Below are 26,552 nucleotides of genomic sequence, written 5' to 3'. Positions count from 1 at the left end.
CAGCCCGCCTCCACCGTTAGGCTGCACTGGACGCGGCTGACGGTGCCGTGAGCAAATGCCTTGCCGTAAGCGCCAAACAGTCGCGCGCGGCCGAGATCGAAAGCGCTGGCGGCACCCTCCGTGCACGGCAAATCGATCGTGATGTCGCCTTCGAGCGTGCTGTCACCCTCGAGGCTCCACTGCGACATGCAGTTAGGCCAGACCGGCGGAAATTCTTTTGAGCTCGCCTTCGATGTATTGTAAGAGAGTGATGGACACTCACTCACTCACACCTTCGATGTAATGAAACAAACGAAGGCGGACACACACATGACACATCGCTCTCGGGCCCCCACAGACATCCCGCACACCCGCCGCCCCCGCGCGCGCCCCACCCCGGCCGGGAGAAAGGGGAGTGACAGTTTGGGATGGCAACAGAACGAGTCATTGTTGAGTCCTGGGCCACAACCTGGGCGTGCGCGCCAGTCCCGTGCCCAGTGTCGTGCGAGCGAGCTGTGGTAACATGCGTTTTCTCGCACGTCCTCGCGGGAGTCGCTTAGGCGGCTCCCGTGGTGCACCTGTGTTGGTGCGCGCCAGTCCCGTGCCCAGTGTCACACAGTAATTCTTTTTCAGGAAAAGTCTTTTTCTCGCGATGTCTGCCTGGGCGCAAAAGCGCGAAGCCTAAAGCTCGGCCAGGCCGAAAAAAATCGACGGGAACGCCTCCCCTCCACCGCCGCGCCCTCGCCAGACACCCCGCCGCCCGCCCGCTGAGCCCTGGTCTGACAGCCTGACAGCAACCCCCGGACAGCGCCTGACAGCGCCCGACAGCCTGACAGCGCTGACAGCTCTTTCTCCGACAGCCTGACAGCACGTATCTGACAGCCTGACAGCAGAGTCTGACATCAGAGGTGCTCCGTCGCTGTCAGGCCCCAACGTGACAGCCTGACAGCTGCCCGACAGCCCGACAGCACACAGTGGCCTGACAGCAGCGCTGACAGCCCGACAGCCCGACCAGCCCGACAGCAGCACAGACCGTACACAGGCCGTGCAGCCTCTTTCTTGTGCCCCATGAGGGTATAACAAAACTATTACATGCAAAGACATGTGAGTGTGGTCCATGCAGTGTCAAAGGTTGCAGCGAGAATCGGCGAGGGACTGCGAAAAGAGAGATAGGAAGAGGCAGACGCCCAAGGGTGGGCGACGGCTAGCACCACACCCCTCTCCTTAAAATCCCTGTGTGGTGGCGGCCTGCCGTCCTCCCATCCCTCCCTTGCGCCTTGGTGGTTGGGTTGTCTTGAGCACTTCTGCTCTTGGAGCACTTGGAGTTGCAGTTATCAACCCGCACGCCCAGGGTCGGGGAGTCTGTTTTCTTTCTTTCTTTCTAGGCACGGGACTGGCGCACACTGGCACTAACACAGGTACACCGAGAGAAGAATTTAAGAAGGGTCACACTTCTTTCTTTCTGGACTTGCTTGGGCGCGAGTGACCTGTGCCGTGGTACGGTGGAGGAACGCGCCGTTGTATGTAGCTCGGCAAGTAGTAGGTAGGCGGGTGTGGTGGGTGGGTGGGAGTGAAGAAGACGGACACAGGAACAGATGTCGCTTCGATTCTTCTTTTTTGGGGGCTCTCCCCATGTCAGGAGTGCTGGCCGTGTCGGTGAGTGCTGGCTGCCTGGCCCTCAATGAAGGTGAAGATCACCGGGTTGGATGGCGGCGACGCGCAGGCGGCTGCGGAGTACGATGATGGCGGCGAGTATGACGGCATACCGCAGGAGTTTGTCGCTCCGCCTCCGAAGGAGCGGCGCACGCAGCGGACGCTGGCCGCCGGGCTGATGGAGTCGACCGCGGACGGCGCGGACGACACGAGCGGCTGCAGAGACTTTCGGCGCGAGCTGGAGCTCAAGCAGCACGCGGCGTCGCGGCCTCTCTGGGTGTGTCCCGACGGCCGGATTGTGCTCGAGGCGTCGTCGCCCGTCTATGCGCAGGCGCTCGACCTGCTCGTCGCCATCTCGGAGCCCGTCTCTCGGACGCGGCACATGCAGGAGTACCAGCTGACGCAGTACTCGCTGTACGCGGGTGCCTCGATGGGGCTCCGCACACAGGACATCACCGCCGGCCTCGAGCGCTTCTCAAAGTGCGGCTTGCCCGAGGAGGTCCGCGCGATGGTCGCCGAGTGCACAGAGCGCTACGGCAAGGTGAAGCTCATCCTGCGCAACGACCGGTACTACATCGAGTGCCCTGGCGACGGCGCCGCCTTCGATGCGCTGCTGCACGACGCGCAGATCGCCGAGATGCGCGTGCTGCGAGACGCCGCCGAGGAGATCCCAGACCATCTCCGCGCCGCCGCCGCGCAGTTGCCCACCGGAGTCGCGGACGGCGGCGGCGCGGCGGCGGGCGCGGCGGCGGGCGCGGCGGCGGGCGCGGCGGCGGGCGCGGCGGCGGGCGCGGCGGCGGGCGGAGATGGCGCGGCGGCGGGCGGAGACGGCGCGGCGGCGGGCGGCGCGGGGACGAGCGGCGGCGGCGGCGGCGGCGCGGGTAGCATTGTCGGACTGATGGGCGCGGCGGCGTTTGACGAGGACGAGCCGTCTTTCTCGCGGCTGGAGCACCGCTCTTTTGAGGTGGACGCGTCCAAGATCAAGCAGGTCAAGGAGCGCTGCAACGAGATCGACTGGCCGCTGCTCGAGGAGTACGACTTTCGGAACGACGCCGACGCGTCGGCCCTTCCGGTCGAGCTGCGGCCCGAGACGCGCGTGAGAGACTACCAGCAGGCGGCGCTCGGCCGCATGTTTGGCTCGCACCGCGCGCGCTCCGGCATCATCGTGCTTCCGTGCGGCGCGGGCAAGACGCTGGTCGGCATCACCGCCGCCGCCACCATCGGCCGCTCGTGCCTCGTGCTCTGCAACTCGGCCGTGTCGGTGGAGCAGTGGTACCAGCAGTTCCTGATGTGGACGACGGTGCCGAAGGAGCGCGTCACCAAGTTCACGGCCGGCACGAAGGAGAGGCTGCACCCGGAGGCGTGCGTGCTCGTCTCGACGTACAACATGATCTCTTTCCCCGGCCGGCGCTCCAAGGAGGCGCTCGAGGTGATGGCGGACGTCGAGGCGCGAGAGTGGGGGCTGCTGCTGATGGACGAGGTGCACTCATTAATTAACTATTAATTCACTATTAATTAAATTTTGAACTAATCTGCTGATGGACGAGGTGCACGTGGTTCCCGCCAACACCTTCCTCACCTGCACCATCAAGACCAAGTCGCGCTGCAAGCTCGGGCTCACCGCGACGCTCGTGCGCGAGGACGACAAGATCGGCGACCTCAACTTTCTGATCGGCCCGAAGCTGTACGAGGCCAACTGGCTGGACCTGCAGGCGAAGGGCTTCATCGCCACCGTCTCGTGCGCCGAGGTCTGGTGCCCCATGACCGCAGAGTTCTTTGCAGAGTACCTCCGCCAGCCGGTCGCCGTCGGGAGGCAGCTCTACGCGATGAACCCGAGCAAGTTCCGTGCGTGCGAGTACCTCGTCCGCTTCCACGAGGCGCGCGGCGACAAGGTGATTGTCTTCTCGGACAACGTCTTCGCCCTCAAGAAGTACGCCATCAAGCTCAAGCGGCCGTACATCTACGGCCCAACCCCACAGCACGAGCGGATGATGCTGCTCGAGAAGTTCAAGTCGACGAGCGAGTGGAACACGCTCTTCATCTCCAAGGTGGGCGACACCTCCATCGACCTGCCCGAGGCCAACGTCATCATCCAAGTCGCCTCCCACTTTGGAGCGCGGCGGCAAGAGGCGCAGCGGCTTGGCCGGATCCTGCGTCCAAAGGCGCGGTTTGCCGGCGACTCCACTGACCCCCCCCCCCCCCCCCTCTCGTTGTCTCGTTGTCTCTCTCTTTCCCTCGAGCCTCGCCGGGACGCTTCTCGGAGCCCTCCCCGCAGGCGCGCGTCGGTGACTCGTTCAACGCCTTCTTCTACACGCTCATCTCGCGCGACACGCAGGAGATGTTCTACATTATTATCATTACATCATTATCATTACATCATTATCATTACATTATGACACGCAGGAGATGTTCTACTCGACCAAGCGGCAGCAGTTCCTCGTCGACCAGGGCTACGCCTTCAAGGTGATCACCAACCTGGTCCCCGACGGGCAGGACGAGCTGCTCTACTCGACGCAGCGCGACCAGCTCGACCTGCTCCGCGAGGTGCTTACCGACGCAACTTCGGCCGAGGCGCAAGCCGAGGACGCCCGCGAGGCGGCCGAGGTGGAAAAGGACTCTGGCGGCGCGGCGGTGTACGGAGGAGGCGGCGTGTCGCGGAAGCGCGCGTCGATGAGCGAGCTCTCGGGCGGCGACGGCCTCACCTATGCGGAGACGAGCCGCAGGAGCGCGCCGGCGGGGCCGAGCCAGCGGCACGGCGTCTTCAAGCAGATCGACAAGGCGCGGCAGCAGCAGCGCGGCGGGAGGTAGCACCGGCCAGAGACCACCGCAGCAGCGCCAGCGGGGTCTCTCTCTCTCAGTCTCTCAGATACAGTCAAACTCTTGGACGTGCCGCTCTGCGGACTGCGCCCCCCCGGCCGCCGCCCGCGGCGGCCCCGCTCAGCCGCTCGCTCTCGCGGCTCGTCGGCTCTCCGGCACCAACTTGATTCGTAGATGCGCGTCTCCCCCGCTCCCCCTATGTGCCGCCACCCCCCTCCAATCCGTAATTCCGTAAAATCGCGTGAAAAGCGCCCTACACACGTCTGGACGTGCTATACGAATCGAGCTGTGGTGTGTGGAGAGCGGCCCCCACTCCAAGAGATGCAAGAGAAAGCGCTTGGAGCACTTGGAGTGCTGGAGTGCAAATAAGAATTATCAGCCTCACATCCCCAGGGCCGGGGGCTAAGAAGCACAGCTAGCTTGGAGCACTTGGAGTGCAGTCATTAGCCTCACATCCAGGGCCGGGGAGCTGAGAAACGCACCCAGCGGGCCGGATGATCGGGATCAGGTTACGGCTCTTACGGGCTAGCTAGAGAGCCCTATATAGCCCTGGGGGGTGCGCGTGTTCGCGGGGAAAGGGCCGTAAAGTAAACACGGTTCTCCGAGGGTTGGACCCGCGTACCGGGTTTCCCCTTAACTGCAGGACGCCCCCTCTACTCGGAGCTAGTGGACATTACACTGTACACCACGGACCACGCCCAAACACACAGACACGTGCTTAGTCCCCGGTCCCGGAGCTCCACCTTCCGACCTCCCGGGGCCCCGGTTCTCCCCGATTCGCTCTCTTGCTCGCTTGCCGAGCGTCATACGACCCGGCCGGTGTGGTGGTGTGGTCGTTTCCCTCGTTGCCCCCCCCCCCCCCCGGGGTGGAATAAATAAATAAAACGGGCACGCCAAACGAGGGGTGGGAGAAGGACAGGGTCCCCACCTGCACGAGCAGGATCTTGTAAGGACGATCAGGGACACAGGGGAACGGGAGCGGGGAGCGCATCGCGACACGGAGGGGGGCTGGGCAGGGTTCATTCACCCACACGACAGGGTCCCAGGGATTCCCCTCTCGTATAGGACAGGTTGCACCCGGCGGCACGGGGGCAGGCGCGGGCCTCCTACTGGTTGCGCTCTCCTAGTTCTCCTGTTCTTGACAAGGGACAGCGGGGTGGGGCGGCAAGGGTCGTGCCAGGTAGAGCTCTACCGCCTTTCGTCTTCGCCCAGCTCCTCCCGGCTCACCCGGCCACTACAATGTACACGCTGAGTCCCAACGTCGCCGCCCGCCTGCCGATAAAGATCGCAAAAGCGGCGGAACATGGCAAGGTGGGCGTGGTGCAGACGTGGCTCAGCGGGGACGGGCTGGTTGACGCGACGTGCGTGCGTAGTGGTGTGGGTGGATGTACGCTCCTGCTGATCGCCGCCGGACGCGGTCACAAGCAGCTGATCGAGCTGCTGCTGAAGCGCGGCGCGGAGGTGAACGCGCGAGATAGCGAGGGCAATCATGCGCTGATGGCCGCCGCCCAGGAAGGCCACGAGCAGGTGGCCGACTCGCTGTTGAGGTACGGTGCGGCGATCGAGCTGCGGAACAAATATGGCAGAACTGCACTGATGGCCGCTGCCCGCTTCGGCCGAGAAAAGGTTGTCTATGCGTTTCTGCAGCATGGCGCGGAGGTCGATCTGCAGGATGGTCTCGGCACCACCGCGCTGTGGTACGCCGCCTACAGCGGCCTTGAGGGATTGGCCGACTTACTGCTGCGGCACGGGGCAGAGGTCAACCTTCAAGCTTTCGACGGCACCACTGCGCTCGCGTGCGCCGCCTTCTACGGCCACCCTGCTTTCATGCTTCGCCTGCTGCGCGCGGGTGCGGACATGACGCTGCGCAATGTGGCTGGCAAGACGGCGCTGCAGGTCGCCAAAGAGAAGGGCCACACCGAGTGCGTCGCCGCCGCCAGGACGTATCTCAGCGAGGTGGCAGCGGGCCGGCGCGAGGCGGCGGCGGCGGAGGCGGGCTCGGCGGCGGCGGCGGCGGCAACGAGTGCCGCGCCTATCGTGGATGCGACTGGGGAGGGCAGTGAGGCGTTGCTGGTCGAAGCGCTGCAGCTTGCAAAGAAGATTGGTCACCGCGAGTGCATTAGTGTCCTGGAGGAGCGTGCGGCGGCGGAGGCGGCGGCGGTGGCGGCGGCCGAGATGGCGGCGAGGGAGGCGGCAAGGGCGGTGGCGGAGGTGGAGGCGTCGCGACATGCCACGGCGCTGCTGGCGGAGATCGAGGCAGAGGAGGAGGCGGAGAGGCGTGGCAAGGGCAAGAAGGGCAAGAAGAAGAAGAAGAAGAAGAAGGGCGGCGAGGCCGGACCGTCGCAAGAGGAGGCTGAGGAAGCGGCTGCGTTGGCGGCGGTGGAAGAGGCAAAGCTGGCTGCGGCGTTCGAGGAGAGTACGAGGCTGGAGGACGAGGCGAGGCGAGGGGCCGACGAGGCGTCGGGCTCCGTGCTACAGGACGCAGCTCTGCCCCCCGAGCCGGCCGCAGGGAGTGAGGTGCCGCCCGAGCTGCAGTGCCCGCTCTCCTTCGAGGTCATGTCAGACCCGGTCATGAACGTCGCTGGCCAAACCTACGAGCGGTCGGCCATCGAGAAGTGGTTCGCGATGGGCCACCGAACCGACCCGATGAGCGGCGCGGTGCTCGAATCCACGTTCCTGGTGCCGAACGTGCTCGTGCGTGGGATGTGCCGCAAGTACGCCGCTGCGTGAAGGGAGGGGGTCGCCGAACGGAATGAAGGGGTCAGGGGTGGTTCCGCGGTGCAGAGAAAAGGTGGCGTGAGGGTGGGTTGGGCGCCCCGGGATTGTGTGTGACGTTGGTCTGCCTGAAGAAGAAGAAGCGCGATCAAGACGCCGAGAAGCCTTAGAAGCGTGCTATTCTCCAGCGCGCGCGCGCGCAAACGATGCATGTGACGGGCTCGGGGAGCGGGTGGGCCCCTTCCGGGCCCCGCCCTGGAGCTGCGGTAGCGGGGAGGCTGCGCTCCTGCGGTCGCAGCTTTCGCGCGCCGCGCTGTCCTCGACTTGGAGCGCGGCTAAACACAAACAGGCCGTGACGGCGGCCCAGGTCGCCGGCCCCCTAGGCGTCAAGTAGCCCGAACCCTCGAGATGAATTGCTCCGCACTTGGAGCACTTGGAGTGCAGTCATTAACCTCACATCCAGGGCCGGGGAGCTCAGAAGCGCACCCAGCGGGCCGGATGATCGGGATCGGGTCCGCGCGGGATTTTCTTCTTTCTGCCGTGCTGTGCTGCGAGAGAGTGAGTTTCCTTTCCTGATGCATGAGCTCGAATGAGCGGCGCCATCCGCCCAACCCGCCTCGCCGACCTGGCTCGGGGCGACCTGGCCTCGCTGCGCGCTTTCCTCTCCGGGCAGCGAACGCGCGGCACGTCGCTCGCGGCCCAGCTCGACGCGCGGCACGACACCGAGAGGCAGGACACGCTGCTCACCTGGGCCGCTCGGCACGGGCAGGCCGAGGCGGTGCGGCTACTTCTCGAGGGCGGCGCGAGCGTGGGGGCGACGACTGGCCGCGGCGCTTCCGCGCTGTATATCGCGTGCCAGGAGGGGCAGATTGAGTGCGCCCGGCTGCTCCTCGAGGCAGGCGCGGCGACAGGCCAAGCCGATGAGTACGGCTGCACGCCGCTGTACATCGCGAGCGAGATGGGTCAGCTCGAGTGCGTTCGGCTGCTTCTCGAGGCCAACGCGGCGGTCAACCAAGCCGAGGGGCAAGGCGCCACGCCGCTGTTGATCGCGTGCCAGGAGGGCCACGTCCAATGCGCCCGGCTACTCCTCGAGGCTGGCGCGGCGGTCAACCAAGCCTGCAACGATGGTACCACGCCGCTGTTCATAGCGAGCCAGGAGGGCCACCCCGAGTGCGTCCAGCTGCTCCTCGAGGCTAGCGCGGCGGCCGACCAAGCCAAGCAGAACGGCGCCACACCGCTGTTCATCGCGTGCCAGAACGGCCACCTCGAGTGCGCCCTGCTGCTGCGCGACGCTGGCGCGGCGGTCAACCAAGCAGATTCTGAAGGCGCCACGCCGCTGTTCATGGCGAGCCAGAACGGCCACCTCGAGTGCGCGCAGCTGCTGCGCGGCGCTGGCGCTGACATCAACCAAGCGATGAACTGCGGCACCACGCCGCTGTTCATGGCGTGCCAGGAGGGCCAGCTCGAGATCGCCCGGCTGCTCCTCGAGGCCGGCGCTGACGTCAACCAAGCCAAGCAGAACGGCGCCACGCCGCTGTTCGCCGCGTGCCACTTCGGCCACCTCGAGGTCGCCAAGCTCCTCTCCTCCTACGGCGCCTCCCGAGCTGCAACGCCCCTCGGCACACCCGAGGAGGCCGCAAACAGCCGCGGCCACGCCGACCTCGCCGCCTGGCTGGTCGCCAGCCGCGGCTGGACGCCGCTCGCGCACCTTGAGACCCTCACCGCCGCCCGCGCCACCTCGCTCCTCCGCAGCGGCGCAAGCTTGCACGAGGGCGAGCCGACGCCGCTGCGGCGCGCCGCGGGCGGCGAGGGCGAGGCGGCGGCGCTGGTTCGGCGGGCAGCGGCGCCGTGGTCGCCGGCAAGCCACTCGCTCTTCCCCGCGGCGGCGCGCGCGCGGGCGGCGCTCCTCGTCCTCTCGCTCTACGAGATCCACGAGCGGTACCACCTCGACTCGGCCGGATCCACGAACGGCATCGCGGCGCTCTACTTTGGCCACTGCGTCTTGGGCTTCGCCATCGCGCGCGAGACGCAGTAATAGGGGCCTGCTTTTGCGCGCGGCGTTTGGTGCCGCGCGTATGATTTTGGTCCATGCGGATCGGCTATCATGACGCCTTCGGTCGGCGGTTTGACTTTGCCGCGCGCGCGCGGCAACGGCAGCATGCTCTGGAGTGGCGCCTGGATCGAGGGCGCCTTTGAGTCGCATTTGTGTGGTGTGTCGCGAGCGTGCTAGGTGTATCTCTGCCTGCCTTGTACGTTGTATAGCTGGGTGGGTGGGTGCGGTGGGGGAGTCTCTCGTGGTTTCCATAAGTTACATATTTACGGACTTATTTATGTATGTAAAGAGTGAATGCAGAAGATCGGACAGGGGAGGGACGCGGCCAGAAAGAGGGCGGGCGCCGAGGTTCGAAAGCCGGCGCTTTCGCGCGTTCGAAGGGGCTTTGCACGGAGTTTGTGCGAAATTTGCGGTTGGCCTTCGCCCTGCGGCGAGATGGCACCGCAGGCGGCGTGCGTGCACGAGGGCGGCGGCGTCGAGCGCCGAGCAGCACACCACGAGCGCGAGCGGCAGCGCAGACAACGCGAGGCAGCGGGCGGCACGACCGAGCCGGCGGCGGAGGAGGCGATGGACGTCGAGGCGGTGAGCGCCGCGGACGTGCTGGCCGGCGTGGAGGAGAGCGGCCCGAACTACGCCCTTCCGACGGCGAGGGAGGGCCAGAGGGAGCGGCGGGAGCGGCTGCGGGTGGACGAGACGGCGAAGCAGGCGGGGCACACCATCGTGGAGACGGGAACGCACGTCGAGATCCTGGGCGAGCAGGGCTTGTGGTGGCCGGCCATACACCGCGGAGATTTTTACGGACTGCCACCCCCCTCCCTCCCCGTCCCGCGGCCCGGCCGTGAGACGCGCACATCTACGAATCAAGTTCGAAGTTGGTTTGTAGCGCGGTCTGTCCACTGCGGCGTGCGCGGTGCGGGTCGAGGGTCGTTTGAGTGGTTTGAAGGAAGGCGTAAGGCGAGACCCCGAGAGATAAAAAAGAGAGCGAGCGGCGAGCGCGCGTGTACCGTGTTCAATGTATGTACTAATTATCTCGGAAACACAAAGAATATCGCACCGCGCGGTGTTGACGCGGAACGCAAACACGCAAGGCAAGCCCTTGAAAACGCTAGACGGCCGACTCTCGCAATGCCCTCTACTCTCGTCCCTGTGCGCTGTGTGCGCATCCCGGAACGTATCCTACTCTCGACGCCCCTCCCTGATGTCGACGGACAATGATCCGTGCTCGCCTGCTTCGAAGGGAGACCCTGCTTGCCCCAGCTAATCGAGCTCTGCCGGACCTGCAGCCGGGTCCGTTCTCCTCCTGCTACTATCACCACGTGTGGGACCGGTTTGTGGTCAGCACCAGGTAGTGCCACCCCCCCTCCCCTCGCCCCCCCCGTGCTCCCGCTCGGCGCTACTCAGCGAACCCGGAGAGGCCCTTCTTCTCCCTCTGCTGCTGCCGGTAGCGGAAGTTGGTGATCTCGCGCCGCGTCGTGCAGTACCCGGCTTGGCAGAGCATGTCCCGGAAGGGCATCGGCGCGAGCGTCTTGTGCTGCTCGAGCAAGCCGGCGAGCTTGGGGTCGCCCTTGATGCGGCTCGACTTGAGCGTGTTCTTGGTGTACTTGGCGCAGCACTCCTCGTCCTGCGGGTTCCAGTCGCCCCGCTCCCGCCGCTGCTTCTGCCGCTCGGCATTCTTCTTCATCTTCTCGTCCCATGTGTCGGGCACATTCGCGGCATCGGGATCGGTCTGGTCGACCCAGATGCCCTTCTTGGCGTCCCAGAGCTTTGGCCGCCCGTCCACGCCGTTCGGGGCGCGGCCCCGCGGGCGCTTGCCTGGCGGGCCATCGGTAACCGAGACGGCGACCGCAGCGGCCATCGAGACGAGGCCTTGTGCCGCCATCGGCACGACGGGGCCCGCGGCCGCCTCTGGCGCGAAAGTGACCGGGGCCGCCGCCTCCCACGCCGCAGCGACCTGCGCCTGCGCTGCCGCGAAGTGCCCCTCCTCTGCCGTGACGTGTGCCTCGGGTACGGGTAGTAGTGGGGGCGGGGCCACCTCGGGCTCTGGCGCGGCCATCTCGGGCTCTGGCGCGGCGCGCTTCATCGGAAGCATGGGGTCGCCGGCCGCCTCGGCCACCGCCGCAGTCGCCAGCGGCGGCAGGGCGGCGCCTCCCACCTGCAGGTCGCTTCCCGCGTCAACCTCCATGCTTCCGATGCTGCAGCAGTGGCACCTTTTGGTCGGCAGGGGGCGGGCGGAAGCGTAATGCGCGCGTCGCGAGGAGGAGGAGGCGAGGACGCGGGATGTGGGGGAGGGCGAGGGGAGGGGGAGCTGATGGAGAGTGCGGGGTGACGAGAGCCGCGATCGGAGCGAGCGAAGCGCCGTGGCCGCTGCCGCGAGCAGGTAGAGCGCGCCTTCAAGGTGTAAGAGAAAGTCCGTGCTTTGGCAGGTGCGGCGCGCATCTTTTGCTCGAGATCGTGCTCCATCACCCAAAAGTTTTTTTTTCCATCGCGCGAGTTGCTTTCGAGAGAATTTCCCTCAACCCAAATTTTTCGCGGTAACGATGAATGCGGGATCATCCGATCATGGCGCAGAAGGTGGATGTCCACGCTCAACACGCCGATGCCACATCGCGAGCCGCAGATCTGCACGGACCGTCCACGTGCGACGCGGCTCGACCATCACCTTCCTCGTGGCCTCTGTCGACGAGCGCGCCGAAGGCGACGAGGTCCCGGCCTTCACCGTGTGCGACGAGGCAAGCGGGGCCTTGCGCAAGCGGGATTGCCAGCCTCAGCCGCTATTCGGTCGTGTTGTGCTATGGCTGCTACACCGCACGCGGCGACCCCGCACACGGATCTCTCAGCAGCGGTACATCTAGAGCTCTTGTATCACGGTGCCGACACGGTTATCACGGACACGGAACTCAGGCGAATCAAAGAACGAGAACGAATAACAGGTCCATCTCCCCTGACTCCCCAACTGCGGGCTCCCCCACGCCACGCGCCACTCATAACGCGGGGAGCAAACATCTGAAAAGAGTGAAATGAGAAATCAGGTCAAACGCACGCCTGCTCAGAGGCTGACCCGGACAAGCCCCCCCTGTCGGCGCCGCCGCCCGCCAACGAGTGGGCGCCGGCGCCGTCCCCCGCCGCCCACGGCCGTCGGTACGAGCCGCCGGCGAGCTCCTCGCCTACAGGAGGAGGGTTCCGAGAAGGTTCCGGAGGAGAAAGCACGAGCTGAGGAGGCACACGGTGAGCGCGTCGCCTGGCTGCGCGGGCACGAGGTCGTAGCCGCGCGAGCAGCAGTAGGCGCGCATCGTGTCGGAGAGCACGCGGTCGACCTGCGGCGTGACAGGATTGCGGCGGGAGCGTGGCGGGATTGCGTGTGGCGTGACAGGGAGCGTGACGGGATTGCGGTTGGCAGAGGGGCGAGTGGACCGCGACTCGGGCTCTCTCAGACCCCGCGTCTCGTTGCGCGGCGGCGCCTCGATCTCGGGCGATCTCGGATCCTCTCGCGAGCTCTCGGACCTCGATCTCGTCGGGCAGCACCGCCTCTGCGAGCGCGTCCATGGTGCGCGAAAGGACGCCACGCCGCCGAAACGGCTCGGGCACCCCGACGTGCGTCACGACGAGGCGGCGGGTGTGCGGGGAATGCCACGGGCGCACGGGCGCGGCGAGCTGCAGCTTGAAGGCGACGAAGATCTCCTCGGCCTCGTTCCGAACCGCCAGCTCATACGGCCGCGGGGCGGTGCGGGACCACTGCAGTCCGCCTAGGACTCGAGTAGGAGAGCTCCGAGACACGTCGCAGGAAGAGGCGCCAGCGCCCGCGCACGCCCCCCTGGCTCAGAACGCCATGTGAAGTTGGTCTGACGGTGTCTGCGCCTCTCCATGCACGCAGTCCGCACACCTTGCCTGCCTGCCTGGCCGCCTCACTGTGGATGCATCTAAGCTGCAGGCCGGCTCCGGCGGCGAGGTGGGCGTGGCACTGCGCGAGCGAGCGGAGGATGGGCGTGTCGCGGGAGAGCAAGTAGTCCTACTCGCCGGCAGTCCCGGGAAGGTTCACGGCAGGAGCGAAGCAGACGGGTGTCGCGGAGCAAGCAAGCCATCCTCGAGCGCGGACGGACGCCTTATCGGCGGCGGCGACCCCTCCAACTGCAAGCCATCTTGCGCCGCCGCCGCCGCCGCCGCCGCCGCCGCCGCCGCCGCCTCCTCCGCAAAGAAAGCCCGGCGCGCCGCCGCCGCCGCCGCCGCCTCTTCCCTCGCCGCAGCCTCGCCCGCCTGCTGCAGCCGCACAGTCATTCATTCACGTCCCACTGAGTCGCTTCTTGACTACCAGCCTCGCCCGCCTGCTGCACCCCCTGCAGCTCGCCCTGCAGCTCTGCGGCGGCACTCTCCGCATGCGTAGCACGCGCGCGCAGCGCAGACAGCTGCGCCGAGAGGGTGGCGACCTACCGGGAACGAACTACCACTCCGATCTCGCCCCGATCTCGGCCCGATCTCGGCCCGATCTCGCCCCGATCTCGCCCCGATCTCGGCCCAATCTCCGAGGGCGGAGGCGGCGGCCTCAGCAGAGCGGCAGCCGAGGGCCGTTCGCAACGCCTCTGTCTCGGCCACCTTCTCGTCCAGCGCCTGCTGCAGCGCTGCCGACGTGGCCGCGGAGGCAGCCACGCGCGCGCTGAGCCGCCGGAGATCTGCGAGAAGGTTGGCGAAGCTTTCGCGGGTGGCGCCCTCCCCCCGCCTATGACAAGGGGCCGCGAAGGTTCACGGAAGGGCCTCTTTGCCCCGCCAGCGAACTGGCGCCGTCCGCGCGCCTTTTTTCCGCGCCCGCGCCGCGAAGCCTCCAGCGCCGCCTCCGGCCCCCTTGCCCCAAAGCGTCTCCCCCGAGAGCTCCGCTCCCGAGAGCTGGGTCAGCACCGGTCGCATCGCAGAGGGGCGCCGCCGCTCGGAGCGCCGCCTGAGGCAGCGTCGCGTTTGTGGAGGCGAGCAGGCGCGCCACCGACGCCGCCGTGGACAGCGCCCGGCTCAGCTCGTCCACCTGAGAGGCTAGCGCCGTTTGCCGGCCGCCACGCTTCTTTGCGCCAGCGCCGCGCCACGGTCTCCACGGCCTCCTTGGCTCGAGATCGCCTTGGTCGTCGGCGAGGGGGCGGCCGCCCAAACCAGCCAGCCGCAGTGCAGCCTCTCGTCCCCTCGCCTTGCGCCTCTTGTTGCCGGCGAGCTGCAGGCAGCCAGCGCGCCGAGCATCGAGCGGGGCGGGCGGAAGAGTGGCCACCAGCCCATCGCACGCAACAAGACCGAGGAGGAGGACGGCGGAATGGCTCATGTACAACACGTCGGAGCGGCAGCAAAAACGGCGATATCGGGCGAGTGCCGGAAGAAAAACGCTTCCCCCACCCGCATTGATCTGCTAACAACGAACCTTAACGGCCCCTGCATGGTTTTGCGGCTGAGTGCCCCCCACCCCCCGTGCAAGCCCCACCCGACTGGCGAGTGGGCTTGTGGGCGTGCCGCCCTGCTTGCTCTAGGTTTTAGGTTTGTTGTTGGCAAATCAAGCAACAAATCATCTAAGCAACAAATCATCTACTCGCCCGAGGGTGACCTCTCGAGCGCGCCGGGCTGGCTCCGGGGCTCGCCTGCACACCGCGACAAGGAGGGCAAACCCACGGGGCGAGTGGACTGCTTCAAGGCCGTCGGCACCTTCTTTGGCGACCCTGAAGCCTGCAAGAAGGAGCTCACCGCGCACCTCAGGAAGAAGCTCGCGCCGCTCGACGTCATCGACACGACCGTCGATCGCCTGCGCAAAGACCAAGTACATTGCCGGCATCACGCCGCCCAATGTCGCGTGCGAGGCTCTCGAGTTTGCGCACAACCGCATCCGCAAGTCCTTTGAGAGCATTGCTCGCGCCGACGCCTCGCCCCAGGCGCTCCGCGACCTCGCGTGGCTCCAGGCACAGCTGCCGACCGAGATGGGCGGGTGCAACATCGATACCGCCTTCTCGCGCGCCGACAGCGACTTCTCCATATCGCTCCTCAAGAACTGGCGCACCCTCGTCGCCCATCTTTCGGACACAGCAAAAAAACGTGCTCGTCTTCGAAACCGGAGGCTGTGTATCTCACTGTGTATCCACTGTGTATCCAGACTGAGTGTGGATTCACGTGTATCCTGTGTGTCCAAACACCCCCCCGTGTGTATCTAACACCTAGGCTGCAGCACGCCCCCTCTACTCGGAGCTAGTGATACTGGCGCGCGCGGCGGAGAGGCGGCGAGTACAGGGTGCGCAAGGTTGAATTGTAAAGTACGAGTAAGTAAGTAAGAAGACAAACATCCTCAACGAATGTGACCACCACGGCTGAACTGGAACATAGGATGGAAGGGCGCCTGTTCACAGCATTGCCTGGGTCGCTTGTTGTCGTCGCGAGCAATGTCCTTCAGTTTGCTGTCCGACGACGAGTGTATCCGCATCTTGAGCCATCTGGAAGAACCTGAACTGGACCTCGTTGCTGAGGTCAGTAAAACGTGCGCTCGGGTCGCTCGGTGCGACGCCGTCTGGGCATCCCGCGCCAAAGATCTGTGCGCGCGCTACACGTTCGATCGTCGCGACTTCGAGGGAAACTTCCTTTACCTGCTCGAGCAAGACCCTCTCTTACCTGCCTACGATGGTCCTCCCCTCCGCATGCCGTACCTCACACCGGAGAACAGTGGACAGGGTGATCGCAAGATCGACGACATGGGTCTGCAGCATCGCTGCTACCCGAGCGCTCAGCGGGGCCGCGCTCCGAGCGAGCGCGAGCGCGTCTGGGTCACGACCGAATTCCCCGTCACCTGCTGCGGAGCTCGCCACGCCTCCCGTGCTGCCCTTGAGCAGCACTGCCTCGACATGTGCCACTACGAGCGAATGCAGTCCGCGCGCGGGAACGGGCGTCTGCCTGACTCTTGGATTGACCCACGGCTGCGCCTTGGGCAAGCGGCATTCACGGCGCTCCCCAAGCGCGAGCAGTACCTGCGCGTGCACCTCTATGTCGCGAAAGTCTTGCCGGAAATCGAGGTCATGAGCGACCCTGAAAACTGGGACGTGCTCGACAAGGCGAACCTGGAACGGCTGTCGCGACAGGGCTTGGCGTTCCTGGAGGAGTTGATCGCGGGTGCGAATCGCGATGGCTTCGATGAAGATCTTTTTGATGAGCTCGTTGCCTGCTGCCGCGCCTCGAACCGACCGCCATCGGCGAGCACATTTGCGCCGCGGTAGCCGAGGGGTTCCGAGCCGCCGGCGTGTACTCGGAAGTACCAAACGTGCCGTACTTCTCGGTGCGCGACTTTCTCACAAGCGGGCTGGCAGGGTGCGATCCAGACGGCGGCTCGAGCTCGGGCGCGCAGTGGTGGTCCGGCGTGAGCGAGATCTTTGAGCACCACTACGAGGGCGAGCTCTCGTGGTGAGGCCGGTTGCGAGCTCTCGTGGTTCAGCCGCGCCGGCTCTGATCCTCTGCCTCTGGGCGGGTGCACATGACTGCCGCGCACAGTCTCCCGCCCAGACTGTGCGATGAACGCTGAAAACAGATCGTTCTCTCCGTTCTTCTGTGCGTGATCTCCACGAGCCAGATCACCAGGATTACACATGAGTTCGTCACTCTAGACCCACAGAGCTTTCGTCTTCCCGACGGGAGATGACGGCACAGCGCCAGCGTCTCTCACCAATCTGGCTCCCGTCTCGCAAAGTGCGTACCTAAGTTCAAAAAAGGAAAATCATGCCATGCCATGTTAACGAGCGGAGCACGACCCACACGCTGCTCGAACCCTCTTGTCGCTCATGACCTGTGGACGTGGTTACTGTGAATACTTACTCTTACATTACAGCTGTACAGATCAATTCTAGATACTAGAACATACAAATTCGAATAAAACATAGTTGCAAGCAACCCCTGTGGTCAGGGCTAGTCAGGTAGGGGATCGGGCAGGGCAGTTGTGCGGCAGTGTGCGGGCAGGGCAGTACGGCAGGGCAGCACAGGAGCAGTGCAGGGGCAGTTGGGGTCATAAGGGTCGACCAGGTTTCGAACCGGGGGCCTCCCGCTCGCGGGGCGGCAATCGGCGAAAAAACAATGGAAGTGAGGAGGGAGCCGGCGGCCGACCTAAATAGCATACCGGGGAATTAGACACCACAGACACTGTCGCGGGGGAGGTCATGGATCCTCTGCCAAGGCGCCGGGCGGTGTTCGCCGGCGCCTCCGTTGAGCAGTGAGCCTGGGGGTGGGCGCGGGTCGGCCAGATAGCCGGCGGCCCCCACGAGATGAGCCGCCGTGCCGGGGTCCGCGCCCCTCCCGGAGGGTGAAGGCATGCCCGCGGTAGTGTGCGTTGCCTGCGTGCTCCAGGGTGCATTGGGCTCCACCCCGTTATGCCCGCCGAGGGGCGGTGGCCCATCGGCCGGCGGGGTGGAGCTCCGGTCTTGCTGCTTGCCCATCGATGCTGCGTCGGCCTTGCGGCCGGGCTATGCGCTCGAAGGGGAGGGTGGCCGTAGACGCGGTGGCGTCCAAGCCCGGTGTTGCTAAGAAGTGCTGCCGCTCACGCGGCGGGTCTTACGCTTACGTTTACTCAAGGGGGGGGCTACGGTGAATACGACACCCTGTCGCACTCATCGATTGAAGTCAAACCTGTGTCACCCGAAATCCATAGTGTCACTCTTATGGTTTTTTTTTGCAAATTTGCGAAGTGCGGCTTCGGTGTGCATTTTTGCGGCTTCGGTGCCTTTTTTTGCGGCTTCGGTGGGATTTTTTGCGGCTTCAGTGTGCGTTTTTGCGGCTTCCGTGTGCGCCCGTCGCTTACCTGCCCGCGACGACGCTGCCCGCCTTTGCCGCGCCAGCCGCCGGCTTGCTGCAGCCGCAGCGCGCGGTGCCCGACCACCGGCGCGCCCGCCCGCTCGCCTTCTCGCGCCGCCTCTCCGCGCAAAGCCGCTCACGCCGCGCGTACTCAGCCATCGGCGCGACATCACCCCCGCAGGCACCTCGCGACGGGTCGGCGCACTCGTGTGGCTCAACGCGGACCTACGGAGCGACTCCGCCGCGCGGCTTGGCGCTGCCCATGGCAGCAACAGGTGCCGCCCCACCACCCGCCTGCTGCCTCTGCCTCTCTCAGCCATGCGACCCCTCCGCCAATGCACACCTCGAACGCGACGTCAGATCCCGCTGCGACGGGCAACATTCGCGGCGATGAGGCCTCCGCCAGCACTGATCATCACAACTCGTCTGTTAAGCTACACGTTTTTGCCCTGTGCAGGTGAGCGGACCGCTGCAGCCACGGTGGAGCCACGGGTCGGGCGAGGGAATGGCCTTTTGGCGCGGCGCTGCTCTGTGCCTGCGCGCTCATGGCGCGTTCAGGGGTGCGCCTGCGGTGTGTAGACTGCGGGGCGCCGCGATAGCGCGGCGCCGACGATTGTGTCGCTCATTGTCACACCAACAACCCGGTCACAGTGTGTGTGTGCAGTCTGCAGTGCGTCCACTCCGGCGACCGTGACGCCGTCGGCGCTCGTCAAAAGCATCTACTGTGGAGCTCTAAGTGTGGTTGCGTGTTGTACTAGTGGTGCTGCACTAGGCGGCCCGTTTTTAGCAAAAAGAAGATACCACATCGCGCGTGGTCATCGAAAAACCGCATGTTCGCCGGGTCCGTCTGTGTGGGACCTCTTGCTCTTCGTACGGCTCCGAAAACCGCTCCTTAACGACGACTGCGCGGCCCGGCGGTCGATCTGCGCCTTCTCAGCGGTGGAGGGGATGTGGGCGGTACGTGCGGACCGCATGGTACTGCGATGGTTTGACGAGTGCGACTCCCAGCGTCGACTTTTTCGACCCCACGGAGCCCGCTCTGCTGCTCGGGGGGGGGGGGGGGTCTGCAGACCACCCGGCCGAACTTCAGAGTGGCGGTGCTCCTCAAATACCGCTCAAACGCCCACGATGTTGTGGAGGGGACATATGCTGATGATCCTGGCCCGATTGGTTCGCTCAGAAAGCTTCTGGGCGGCCGTTAAGGTTCGCTCCCCGCACACCGGCCCCGGAGTTTGGGTACCCTAGAAGAAGGCGGACGCCGACGAGGCGGGGGAGGAGGAGGAGGAGGAGAGCCAGGCCGAAATCGGCAAGGACTGGACCGAGTACGTGGACGGCAATGGGCGCCCCTACTATTACAACTCGGTCGACAAGCAGACGACGTGGACGCGGCCGCCGCCACCGCCGCCGCCTCCGCCGCCGCCTCCGCCGCCGCCTCCGCCGCCGCCACCACCACCCGGGCCGCCACCGCCGAGGGATGCGCCGCAGGGGCAGCGCCGCAAGAGGGCCAAGCCGGCACCGGCGGCGCCGCTCTATCGCACTCGCGATGCAGAGACGGCCCCCTCCGTGTTTGCACAGCCGGGCGGGAGCATGTTCTCCCCAACCTTTGCGCAGGGCATGATGCTGGCCGAGCTCAACGCTTCGCGCGCACGCGAGCAGAGTGAGCGGGAGAGTCAGGCCAGGTTCTTGGGCTTCATGGGCGTCCCCAAGTGATTAGCTCATAGCACTGCTGGCATGACACGCATAGTGGGTGGGTGCGAGCCAGGTGCGAGCGGCATGGTGGGCTCCGTAAGGGGTACCGTGCGGGTGCGGACGGAAGAGAGAGTGCATGTACGAGAGCTAGCATGCGCATGCTCTGCAGGGGCAGGTGAGTACTGGTCAAAACAACCATTTGCACACTTGTTTGCAACAAAATGCGCTGCAAATGCGACATTTTATGGATCTGGAGTGACACTATGGATTTCGGGTGACACAGGTTGTCAGGAGCCTGTTGGCCGCCCGAGACTGAACGACAGGGCCTCTCTCCGAGGCTCTCACACGACTCTCGTGCGGCGTTCAGAGAGTTCGTTACACACAATGGGACCGCCCGTCCTCCTCAATTCGATTATCGGGACCCCCGGGGGTCGTTACATGCGCCTCGTCATTCCGTTGCGAGCTCCATTGCGGCTCCAATCGCCCCAAGTCACCGCGGAGGACTGTCCAAAAACCCTCCTTCGCGACAGCAGCACACAGCGTCCCGGCTAGGGACTTGGAGAGATCCAGCCGGCTCGAGGGCGGCTGTTGCCGATGCAAAAGGGAACCTCGCGCCCCTGCTCAGCCGCGTGGGCCCGTCGCCGACGCCCATGGTCGTCGGGCGTCATGAATGTGTCATCAGCGGCTCCGGCAAGACTTTAGCCTTGGCCACCCTCCTTGCGGAGCAGGAGGAGATCCGCTCTCGGTCGGCAACGTGGCAGCTAGTCGAGAGACTCGGTAGTTGTGACCCCCCTCTGTGCTCTGTAGAGTGAGGACAGGGAGAGAGAGAGCTTTCGTGGTCTTGGGTGTACGCAATAACGGGACAGGGTAGTCGTTCTCTCTAGCTCCCCTTCTAGCTCTTAGCATGAGCTGCGCCCTGTGTCCGACCCCTTTTGCGCAGCAACACCTTAAACTTTTAGGCCCTCCAAATTCGGGTCGGAGCGTAGCGGAGTGGGCCCCGAGTTTGAAAAGGGCGACGGACGCTTGCGTCCTAGCCTCCAACAACGCCTCCCCGGCGCAGAGGGGCCCCCGGAGGGATGCTCAACCGCTCCACGCCACGCCGCTTGCGGCGTTTCTATTCCCAGCTCCGCTGCGGACCAATGCGTTATTTTTTGCTTGCACAGCGCCAGAAGGCCCTCGGCGAGCCGACACCGCCACTGCAGCAATAGTGATGGACGATGACTCGTGGCGCCGCACTTTCGAGCTGTGCGACAATCCCGTGAGCGTGTGTCGGCTGGCGTGCGCATCAAGGCTCCACGCGCGGCTCGGCCGTGAGAGAAGATTATGGCAATATCTGTTCTTTCGCCGCTTTCCGAGTCTGACGGCGTTGGCCATGGATGACTGGGACCCACAGGCAGTATTTCGCAGCCTCGTCCAGACGCCGTCACCAACGCAGCCCTCCGATGTCGTTCTTCTCGTAGACGCACGGTCGGATGCCGGCTGCATCTTCCAGCAAGCGCTTCCTCTGCACGCCCTGCCCACTGATCAGAGCATGTCCTGGACCGACAAGTACGGGTCGGTTTTTAATCTGTACCAGGATCCGCACGATGGCCAGTTCGACGCGCCAGCAGTCACGCCGCTGGAGATGTCAAACGACACGCTCCACAAGCTCCAGAGTGTTGCCCATCTCAACATTTCGATGACGCTGCTTCGCAAGGATGGCAAAGCCGTGCGGGCGTTGCTCCACGACTGGGAAGGGCGAAGCTGCTGGGAAGGGCGAATTCTGCCGCAGCCAGGTGAAGCGGGCTGGCTAGAGTTTTCGGCTGGCATGACTGGACACGACGAGTGCACCTTTGTCCGACACCTCAACATTCGGCTCCTGCTCGCAACGGAGCCCTCCGTCATGCACCGGAGCTTCGGTGAGTTCGGCCCCTATGGGGAAGACGGTGAGGAGGAGTGGGATCCAGCCCGCGCCGACGCCGACCGCAACTGGCCGCGCGCCGGCTTGTCCTTTGAAGCGTGGGACTGGGAGTACACAGAAGGCGGCGAGATGAGCTGCGGAAGCATGGTCGACTATCGGTGCCCTCAGTGCGGCACCCACTTCACGTCTGCTGGAGTGCGCATGTGCACCCACTTCCTCTCCAAGCTTCGTTGGGAATAGCGGGGCGGGTTCCTTGCGGCCGAGGGAGGGCGGCGCCGCCCGACGCGATCTTGACCTCCGAGAGCGTGTGACGAGCCGGCAGGGTGGGGCGCGGCACCTGGAGCGGGCGCGCCTCCCAGCCGGTGGCGATGTTGAACGAGACGCGGATGTCGTGCGGCCGCAGCGGCCGCTGCCCGCGTCCCGCGCCTGCGGTGTGAATACACCAGGGTGTGAGTACGGTGCGCGGTGTGTTGAGAGCACCGCGAGAACACGAGGGCTGCGAAGGCAGTGATACGGCGAGATGCATAGAGATGCAAGCGAGCACGGCGGAGTACAGCTGACCGCGTCCTCTCGAGTGCTAGTCGGACTACAAACGGCCTCTACAGCTCTACTTGGGTCTCCGCTTCTAGGGTCTCTGCACTCTCTGGCCAGCGTATCTGCGCACTTGTGGGAACAGGAGGGCCGTTCCCTTTTGAGGTGGAGCTGGCGGGGCCTTGAGAGAGAGAGAGAGATTCTTCTCTCTCTCTTGGGCCTTGAGGCTTGACAAACAAAACGAGGCTTGAGGGATGAGGCATGAGCTAACGGTAAAGCAGGTGAGCGTGCTGGTTGAAATACAAACTAGGTGTTTTTGTCGGCAATGTGTCGCCATTCTCGTCGGCACATTACGCCAGCGCAGCCTTGGCCCTTGATTTGACCAAGCCTGTGGAGCAAATTTGGAAGAAAAACAAGCGGATTCTCTCAAGTCCTGCCTGCATATGCTCCCTCCGCCACCCGCGAACATTGACAACCGTCTCGGGCTTGCCTTCCCAGGACGGGTCCATCTCGCACTCGTAGGCACTGACGCGAACCTTCACACGGCCTGTAGCTGTTGCTCTTTCACGCCACCGGCTGGCGGCGCCCGCTGCCAGCCGCGAAATCTGAGGTCGCCCCGCCCGCCTGCGCCCCCGCGACGGCCCCGCAGCGGCCGGGCCGGCTGCCTTGGTGGGCGGGGCACCTCCCGCTGCCGCGTCGCGGCCGCGGACGCGCTCGGAAGCACGCCGCGGGCCTCTGCCGCGCGCCTCGAAAGCGTCGCCGCTCTCGACGCGCGGAAGAGCCGGTCCCATGCGTCGGTCCGAGCGTCACGCACCCCCGTGCTCGGTCGCAGGCACCTACTCGACGGTCGACGAGCTCGCCGGCATGTCGACCGCGCGATACGCCACTCCTGATCCCGATGACGACGGCTACGACGAGGACGTGCCCGCCGACCCCCCACCCCCTGCCGCCGACGACGATGCCGCGCCGGACGACGAGCCTGTGGTCGGCGACGCCGACGGCGGCGGCGGCGGCGGCAGCATGGGCAAGGCGCGGCGCTGGGCCAAGAACTTGCCCGACCCGTCGTGCTGCCCCGCGCTCCCGCTGCTTCTGCTCGCGCTCATCGGCACGGTCGCGTTTGCCTTCTCGCGTCCGCCCGCGGCGCTGCTGCAGTGTGGACCAGCCACTCCATTGACGCTGCTGCTGGCGCCTCGACCCGAGGCGCAGTCAAGGACAGGAGCAGCGGCGAGAGGCAGCGAAGAAGTGGCACGGACGCAGCGAGCGCGCAGAGGCAGAGCACGAGTAGTCGAGCAGGAGAGGCGGCCGCACGTGCGAGCACGAGCACTGGTGTGCGGGACCACGTTGGTCGCATGTCGAGCTCGGACCTGCGCTTCGGGCCTTCGGCTTGGACACAGTTTTGTAGAGAAACGCGAAAAACGGCCGGGTACCAAGCGTGTACCCCTTCAACCCCTGTCCCATTCGCCTCTCTTATATGCCAGGACAAGACGGGCGCGGAGCCCGCACTCGAAGGGGCTACTAGCCTCTCTCGACTGAGGCTTTTCTTTTGACTACGCCGCCCTCCCCCCCCCACCACACACACACGTACACGTAGAGCTAACAGCTAAGAGCCTGGCGTCGGTGCTTAGCTGTGGCTCACGCGACACTGCCCCCGGACGTGTGAGGCGCAAGCGGATGTTGAGGGCGATGTTTGCAACCTAACGGAGGCGAGTGTAGCGGTGCGCTGTGCCGGCGCCGGTGCTGATGTGACTACTCCAAGAGACCGTGTCGATTGAAGACTACTCATGACAGAGTGAGAGAGTGTATGTGCGGGTGGACGTGGGCGAGAGGCGTGATGTGGGATGGCGCACCGGTCGCGGTGGTGCGGATGAGTGAGCCGCCGCGCAGCCGTGAGGTGCTCGATGAGTGAGCCGCCGGGACAGAGCCGCACCTGCGCAGGCAGCAAAGGTGGGCGGCGTGAGCGCGCGCGGTGCCGCGCTCCACGGTGTGCGAGAGTGCCGGGCCGGGCGTGCCCCCATCAGCGATGGAAGCTCAAAGCCGGCACAGAAGCTCCGACACGGGCGTCTGCTGGTTGCGCGTGTCGACGAGCGGGCCCGAGCGAGGCCGCAGAGGAGGAAGAACGTCGGTCGTGCGAGCGCTGAGGACAAACGGACGGCTGAGTGAGGGACGGCAGTCATACCGGCAATAGTCGGTGTGCGGCGGCGGTCGCTCGGGGGCGGAGGCCGGCGGCAGGGAGAGAATCGGGCGAGAGCACGGAGCACGCCTGCCGTCGAGTGAGAGCAGACATCTACAGAGAGCACGTGCGGCCGCGCCGGGCCACCGAGAGGCGCACCTGGCGCAACTCGAGCGTAAGTGACCGTGGCGGCAGCCGCTCAGCGCTCGAGGCGACCATCCGGCCGCCGGGCGTGCCTCTGGCGCCGACTCGGCGCCGTCGGCGACCCCGCGCGGGCCAGAGTCATGTCGAGCCGGGGCTGAGCCGGCGGTGGCGGACGCTTGGATGCACGCTCCGGGGGGCTGCCGGGTCGGATCGGCCTTTCGGGCGCCGCCGCAGCGCCGCGGAGGCACTGTTCTGGTGAGAACACGCGCCACTGAGGCCGACTGAAGTTGCACGCCCAGGCCAGCCGGGCGGCCATCTCCGCGAGAGGTGCTGCGCAGCGTCGAGAGCCGCAACGCTGACGAGGAGTGAGGCGCGCGCGGCTTTCGCTTTGTGGGTCGCTTGTTGTCGTCGCGAGCAATGTCCTTCAGTTTGCTGTCCGACGACGAGTGTATCCGCATCTTGAGCCATCTGGAAGAACCTGAACTGGACCTCGTTGCTGAGGTCAGTAAAACGTGCGCTCGGGTCGCTCGGTGCGACGCCGTCTGGGCATCCCGCGCCAAAGATCTGTGCGCGCGCTACACGTTCGATCGTCGCGACTTCGAGGGAAACTTCCTTTACCTGCTCGAGCAAGACCCTCTCTTACCTGCCTACGATGGTCCTCCCCTCCGCATGCCGTACCTCACACCGGAGAACAGTGGACAGGGTGATCGCAAGATCGACGACATGGGTCTGCAGCATCGCTGCTACCCGAGCGCTCAGCGGGGCCGCGCTCCGAGCGAGCGCGAGCGCGTCTGGGTCACGACCGAATTCCCCGTCACCTGCTGCGGAGCTCGCCACGCCTCCCGTGCTGCCCTTGAGCAGCACTGCCTCGACATGTGCCACTACGAGCGAATGCAGTCCGCGCGCGGGAACGGGCGTCTGCCTGACTCTTGGATTGACCCACGGCTGCGCCTTGGGCAAGCGGCATTCACGGCGCTCCCCAAGCGCGAGCAGTACCTGCGCGTGCACCTCTATGTCGCGAAAGTCTTGCCGGAAATCGAGGTCATGAGCGACCCTGAAAACTGGGACGTGCTCGACAAGGCGAACCTGGAACGGCTGTCGCGACAGGGCTTGGCGTTCCTGGAGGAGTTGATCGCGGGTGCGAATCGCGATGGCTTCGATGAAGATCTTTTTGATGAGCTCGTTGCCTGCTGCCGCGCCGATCTCGAACCGACCGCCATCGGCGAGCACATTTGCGCCGCGGTAGCCGAGGGGTTCCGAGCCGCCGGCGTGTACTCGGAAGTACCAAACGTGCCGTACTTCTCGGTGCGCGACTTTCTCACAAGCGGGCTGGCAGGGTGCGATCCAGACGGCGGCTCGAGCTCGGGCGCGCAGTGGTGGTCCGGCGTGAGCGAGATCTTTGAGCACCACTACGAGGGCGAGCTCTCGTGGTGAGGCCGGTTGCGAGCTCTCGTGGTTCAGCCGCGCCGGCTCTGATCCTCTGCCTCTGGGCGGGTGCACATGACTGCCGCGCACAGTCTCCCGCCCAGACTGTGCGATGAACGCTGAAAACAGATCGTTCTCTCCGTTCTTCTGTGCGTGATCTCCACGAACCAGATCACCAGGATTACACATGAGTTCGTCACTCTAGACCCACAGAGCTTTCGTCTTCCCGACGGGAGATGACGGCACAGCGCCAGCGTCTCTCACCAATCTGGCTCCCGTCTCGCAAAGTGCGTACCTAAGTTCAAAAAAGGAAAATCATGCCATGCCATGTTAACGAGCGGAGCAGGTGACGACGGAAACGCTACCAATGACGCGAACCGAGGCACGGGCGACGACGGGGACGGGGAGGGCGACAGCGATGTCGAGGTTGACGCAACGGTATCGAGAGCGCCACCCAAAAGGGGACGGACAGCCATGGAGGTCACCGAATGGAGGGCGAACGGCACGATACGAAAAGGCAGGGCGAGGCGGATGGAGAAAGAAGTGCCGAGGAGGCCATGGTGGAGGGGAGGGACGGGAGGACGAAAGAAGGGCGAGGAGGACGAGCGGCCCGCACAGGCCGCGAGCAGACAGCGCCTGCTGGCCACCTCGAGACATTCGCAAAGAACGCTAGCTACATGGAGGGCTCTGAAGGATGA

General features: G+C 65.3%; 7 protein-coding genes across 7 annotated transcripts; 4 read left to right on the top strand and 3 right to left on the bottom strand.

Annotated features, from left to right (window-relative positions):
* Positions 1–1,810: 1,810 nt before the first annotated feature.
* EMIHUDRAFT_67391 (hypothetical protein) lies at positions 1,811–4,440 on the top strand (the record flags this gene model as incomplete). Its single annotated transcript, XM_005763699.1, has 4 exons — positions 1,811–2,331; positions 2,491–3,112; positions 3,180–3,849; positions 3,968–4,440. The coding sequence occupies 4 exons, from the start codon at positions 1,811–1,813 to the stop codon at positions 4,438–4,440; spliced, it is 2,286 nt and encodes a 761-aa protein (XP_005763756.1).
* A 2,523-nt stretch (positions 4,441–6,963) lies between these two features.
* EMIHUDRAFT_60204 (hypothetical protein) lies at positions 6,964–7,155 on the top strand (the record flags this gene model as incomplete). The annotated part of the gene is made up of 1 exon (XM_005763698.1): positions 6,964–7,155. A coding segment is annotated over one exon (192 nt), but the record flags the coding sequence as incomplete, so codon positions are not given.
* Positions 7,156–8,605: 1,450 nt separating this feature from the next.
* On the top strand, positions 8,606–9,199 carry EMIHUDRAFT_357793 (hypothetical protein; the record flags this gene model as incomplete). Its single annotated transcript, XM_005763697.1, has 1 exon — positions 8,606–9,199. The coding sequence occupies one exon, from the start codon at positions 8,606–8,608 to the stop codon at positions 9,197–9,199; it is 594 nt and encodes a 197-aa protein (XP_005763754.1).
* Positions 9,200–9,652: 453 nt separating this feature from the next.
* On the top strand, positions 9,653–10,170 carry EMIHUDRAFT_214636 (hypothetical protein; the record flags this gene model as incomplete). Its single annotated transcript, XM_005763696.1, has 2 exons — positions 9,653–9,984; positions 10,161–10,170. 2 exons carry the CDS (start codon positions 9,653–9,655, stop codon positions 10,168–10,170), a joined length of 342 nt encoding a protein of 113 aa, XP_005763753.1.
* A 59-nt stretch (positions 10,171–10,229) lies between these two features.
* On the bottom strand, positions 10,230–11,426 carry EMIHUDRAFT_452430 (hypothetical protein). The gene is made up of 3 exons (XM_005763695.1): positions 11,250–11,426; positions 11,049–11,174; positions 10,230–10,979 (listed from the first exon to the last, which is right to left on the bottom strand). The coding sequence occupies exons 1-3, from the start codon at positions 11,397–11,399 to the stop codon at positions 10,611–10,613; spliced, it is 645 nt and encodes a 214-aa protein (XP_005763752.1). The 5' UTR covers positions 11,400–11,426; the 3' UTR covers positions 10,230–10,610.
* Positions 11,427–12,381: 955 nt separating this feature from the next.
* On the bottom strand, positions 12,382–14,113 carry EMIHUDRAFT_214634 (hypothetical protein; the record flags this gene model as incomplete). The annotated part of the gene is made up of 6 exons (XM_005763694.1): positions 12,382–12,531; positions 12,719–12,949; positions 13,098–13,223; positions 13,498–13,638; positions 13,805–13,928; positions 13,956–14,113. The coding sequence occupies 6 exons, from the start codon at positions 14,111–14,113 to the stop codon at positions 12,382–12,384; spliced, it is 930 nt and encodes a 309-aa protein (XP_005763751.1).
* A 10,030-nt stretch (positions 14,114–24,143) lies between these two features.
* On the bottom strand, positions 24,144–24,887 carry EMIHUDRAFT_214627 (hypothetical protein; the record flags this gene model as incomplete). The annotated part of the gene is made up of 2 exons (XM_005763693.1): positions 24,144–24,249; positions 24,502–24,887. The coding sequence occupies 2 exons, from the start codon at positions 24,885–24,887 to the stop codon at positions 24,144–24,146; spliced, it is 492 nt and encodes a 163-aa protein (XP_005763750.1).
* Positions 24,888–26,552: the final 1,665 nt, after the last annotated feature.

The sequence above is a fragment of the Emiliania huxleyi genome, assembly GCF_000372725.1.
Source record: "Emiliania huxleyi CCMP1516 unplaced genomic scaffold EMIHUscaffold_62, whole genome shotgun sequence".
Lineage (NCBI taxonomy): Eukaryota > Haptophyta > Isochrysidales > Noelaerhabdaceae > Emiliania > Emiliania huxleyi.
This window is presented reverse-complemented; position numbering and strand designations above follow the sequence as displayed.